Source organism: Castanea sativa, chromosome 11 (genome assembly GCF_040712315.1).
Source record: "Castanea sativa cultivar Marrone di Chiusa Pesio chromosome 11, ASM4071231v1".
NCBI lineage: Eukaryota > Viridiplantae > Streptophyta > Magnoliopsida > Fagales > Fagaceae > Castanea > Castanea sativa.
In genome coordinates, this window is record NC_134023.1 from 55,567,428 (window position 1) to 55,571,831 (window position 4,404).

At 29.8% G+C, this 4,404-nt stretch overlaps 1 protein-coding gene across 1 annotated transcript; it reads right to left on the reverse strand.

The window, feature by feature from the left end:
* Positions 1 to 474: 474 nt before the first annotated feature.
* Positions 475 to 1,065, reverse strand: LOC142616752 (protein FAR1-RELATED SEQUENCE 11-like). The gene is made up of 2 exons (XM_075789541.1): positions 894 to 1,065; positions 475 to 809 (listed from the first exon to the last, which is right to left on the reverse strand). Exons 1-2 carry the CDS (start codon positions 1,063 to 1,065, stop codon positions 475 to 477), a joined length of 507 nt encoding a protein of 168 aa, XP_075645656.1.
* Between the last annotated feature and the right edge of the window lie 3,339 nt (positions 1,066 to 4,404).

The following is a 4,404-nucleotide window of genomic DNA, read 5'->3' on the forward strand; positions in this document are numbered from 1 at the left end:
ATCAAAATCATGCTCAACAATTATACTTCAGGTAATAAACTTCATCAATTATTATTTTTATAACAAAATTATTAATAATTTCCTTTTTAATACATAAATTGTTTGCAAAACTTCATCCATTTTTGACAAATCAAAATCATAATGTTATAATTGAAGTCTCATATGAGCTTTTTTTTTTTTCTTGATAAAATCTTGAGAATAGGAAATTTCAACCAAATTGCATATATTATCAATGTTGAATGATTTGAATACATTAATAGGTTTTATAATTGAGCTAAAAATTTGGGGTTCCACACTTCCACTATTTACTCACAAAACTTACTACCTAATTATTTCATTCTATTGCACTAGGTGTAATTTGAACCTATCTCAAATACACACACACACACACACACACACACACACACATATATATAGGACAGCTGAGGCATCTCCATCATCTAGATTTTTTCCCCTAACATCTCTCAAGTGATTTCAACAATCTCTAGTTGTAAATGTTTGGTCACCTACATTGAACATCATGGCAACTTTTCCTGTTCGAAGACCTTCACCAAATTTTTCAACTAGACTCTTAGCAGCAGTAGACATTTTTTTGTGGCATCGGAGGTATGACACACTTTTTGAACTAATAATACCATGATTGTGGTTGTTGTCAAATCCCTTCACAACCCATTTTTGCAACTTATTATTCTTCATGACCCTAAGCATTGCTTCACATCCAGTTCTAAGACTTGAGCAATTTCTACGGGCCCTGTTTTCATCATCTCTGCTCAAACAATTGTCTAATGCATTTTTTGTTTTGCGCGGCCCTTCACTACAACATACATAAATTCGACTTATTACATTATCACTTCTGGGTGCTTTTTTACTCGTACAAATACGGATTCAAAAACCTTCTTTTTTGGCAAATTCTTTGTAAAAATTTTCAACATCATCAAGGGAGTCAAATTGCATTCCGACATATGGCTTGGATTTCAACTCACAATCACCAAAATCTTCAAGCGGTAACTCTTGCTCTGATGGTCTCGAATTGTTTGGGGCATCATATAACTCTTCATATTCCATTTGTGATTTAGTAACTATAAGAACCAATACAAATAATGAACACAAATACAAAATATGAAAACATTTTAAATAAAAATGTTTAAAATGACAAAGATATAAAAATGTACATAATCATAACCAAACACTCAAATCGACACTCAAATTCAATTTGCCTTTGAGAACACGAGATTTTTTAAATATATATATATATATATATATATATATATATATATTTTCCATTAGTCTAATTATAGACTTGAAACATGAAAACGAGATATTTCTACCAGATAGTGTTTTTTATTTATTTTTTATTAAATTGCTCCAAAGCAGTTGCATCATCAAAATCATTAATTGGTTGGCAAATTGTTGTTTGTCCATTATTATATCATTATCGGCCACCTATATAAGTTCATGTCTATTCAGCAAAAAAATATAGGTTCATGTCTCTTTCTCACAAAAGAAAAAAGAATTAATATGTTCATGTCTAGCTTCAGTGATGTCTTTTGTTTATCAATTTCTTCAACTATTCAACAGTGGAAGTTTTTTTTTAGAGCACTCACAACTTGGGGATGTAACTAGGGAACTACCAACGATGTAAGTCACAGTGTAAGTTTCTCTAAATTTCCTACACATACAATGGTTTTATATTGAATATGTAATTTGAGTTCTAACAAATCTGTATTACCACATGATTCTTTGTGAACTATTTACTGTGTTCAAGAAAAGAAAACAAAAAACAGAGCATCACAACAGAGAAGAAAGGAAAAATAGAAACAGAGTACTCACAGTGGTGGAGGAGCAATGGTGGAGGTGGAACAATGGTAAAGCTTTAATGCGATTTATACTCACAATAGAAACAGAGCACTCACAACACGTTAATGTGATTGGGTTTTTTTTTTTCTTTTTTTTTTTTCTGGCAGCAACCTGGAACAATGGTGGAGGAGCAATGTAGAGAGTCAACAGAAAAGAAAGGAAATATAGAAACAGAGTACCAAACAGATTAATAGAAACAGATTAAAGAATTACATTAAAATAAATAAATAAAAAAGGAAAAAAAGTTGACCTTGAGAGAGAAAGAAAGAGAACTAACATGCAATTGCTATGCGCTAAAATAATGGTGACCCAAGAAACAGAGTACTCACACACACCCACAGTTTGACTTGGTTTTTATTTTTTATTTTTTATCTCTCTCTCTCTCTCTCTCTGGCAGCAACCTGGAACAATGGTGGAAGAACTCTTTAGAGAGTCAGACAGAGACAAACGGAGAGAGAGTCAGACGTTTTTTTTTTTTTTGGTTAGGTTTAGAATTCAATAAATAAAGGATAATTAATGAGATAGTTGTAAGAATGTTAGCATTAATGAAGGTCTTTTTTTTTACCATTAGATGTACTTAAATCTAATGGCTTAAAAAAGGTGTAATTTGAACTCATCTATATATATATATATATATATATATATATATATAGAGAGAGAGAGAGAGAGAGAGAGAGAGAGAGAGAGAGAGAGAGAGATTTTTGACTTTTGGAATATAGAGTCTAGAGTCGTCATGATGTGAATACTGGGTAAAAATTAGATGTGTAACTATATTGTGTTAGCTCCAATACATTGAGCCTAATTCATGTCTTAATAACAAAAGGAGCCATGGTTTGTTATGAATAATGAATGATAATTTGATTTGATATTTATTTTTTATTTAGATTGGTTGGATTAGTTGACTAGATCTCCACATAATATTAATATTTTTTCTTCAACTTCTTTGTTTGATTAAGATTTTATCAACTCAATTAGTTGGAATTAATGGAGAAAAAAGGTAAAATGGATTGTTCAACGTGTGTGTGTGTATATATATATATATATATGCAAGAGGTTAATTTTTATGAAATAGAGGGAATCTGTGTGCTTTTCACTTTTTTATTTTCTTCAAAACTTTGTCATCCTTATTTATTTATTATGAGCATTGAACCTCGTCATCCTTTGGGATGAAACTTCCTATTTTTGTATTTAAGAGGTCCAAATATTATGCTCATAAAGAAAAAAAAAAAAAATCAAATAGTACCATTAAACTATACTAGCGGACGCTATAAGTTGAAACTCTCTAAAAAAAAAATATGCCACACTTGTCAAAACACAAAAGCTTTCATAGTAAACAACATCAAGGGTAGGGTTGAAAACTAATTGTGTTGTTTATGAATAGTTCAAGTTCGGAACAAGAAAAATACTATTGTTTATAATTTATACTACTGTTTTAAGGGGCTTTCCATATTTGAGATCCTCAATTTTGATACCCAAAATACCCTCAAATTCATTGGTTTCTAAGGCTTAAACCATAGGGTTAAACAAGTAAAATTAGGAATTTAAAAACTCATAACTTTTAGCTAAATTGGCAAAAAAAAAAAAAAGTTTTTCCTACCACCTCTACATTTCTCTTATATGTTAGTTATCAAGTATTAATACAACTTTTTCTTTTTGAAAAAAAAAAAAAAAAAACTACTTTTTTTTCGCACAAATGTACCATTTTTGGTTATCACTGAATTTTTTTTATTTTTATCTCCTATATTTCTCTCTCACATTAGTAGTCAAGTAATAATACAAATTTTTCTTCAAATAAAAAAATAAAATAAAGCTTCCATGTATAAACCCAAAAAATAAAGAATAAAAAGCCTCCTAAATAAAGCTTGGGCCAAACAATGCTTATAGTAAGTGGGCATTTTATCAAAAAAGGTATTGGGCTTCTAACTTAAACCGTTGATGTGCTTTTGCTTAGGGCTTGACTTTAAGATTGGTATAAATTAGTGGGCATCTAACATTAACTATTGATGGGCTTTTGGTTAGGTGTTAGAGGCAAGTGCGTTTCGGTTCAAAGTTTTGTTTGGTATTAATTTGTATGGGCTAGGAGGTAATTTACAAACTGAAATGGGTTTTGGCGATGAATTGGTCCAGTCATGGGGCTTGGTTTTAATAATGGCTTTGATATTGTGCAATGTTAGTGTGAATCTGTTTTTTGTGTGTTGCGGCGTTGGGCACAAGCGTTTTTATTCTTCTTTTTTTTTTTTTTTTTTAAGATAATTTCAATTTATATTATTTGTTCATTATGATAGTTCTTTATTCAAATTAGTTGCAAATTCAGCGTATAATTACTTTATAAGAATATAGTATAAAATTTGAAGGCAGGGACATAGCTAACTTTGGACTAGTAGGGGTAATGGCCCCCCAAATTTTTTTAAAAAAAAAATATTATTATATATATATTTTGAGAAAAATATTATTATATATATGTGTACTAATTTTAGCAATTTTTTTCTATAAAATTACATTTTTTCTTTAAACAATATCATTGATTCTTTTAAGAGTAATGCTATA

Bases quoted from the DNA above. Each gene is read 5' to 3' on its own strand.
- LOC142616752 (XM_075789541.1), bottom strand. From the start codon at position 1,065: ATGGAATATGAAGAGTTATATGATGCCCCAAACAATTCGAGACCATCA. The intron at 810-893 runs GTTTTTGAATCC...GTTGTAGTGAAG, and splicing joins AGAATTTGCCAAAAAAGAAG to GGCCGCGCAAAACAAAAAAT.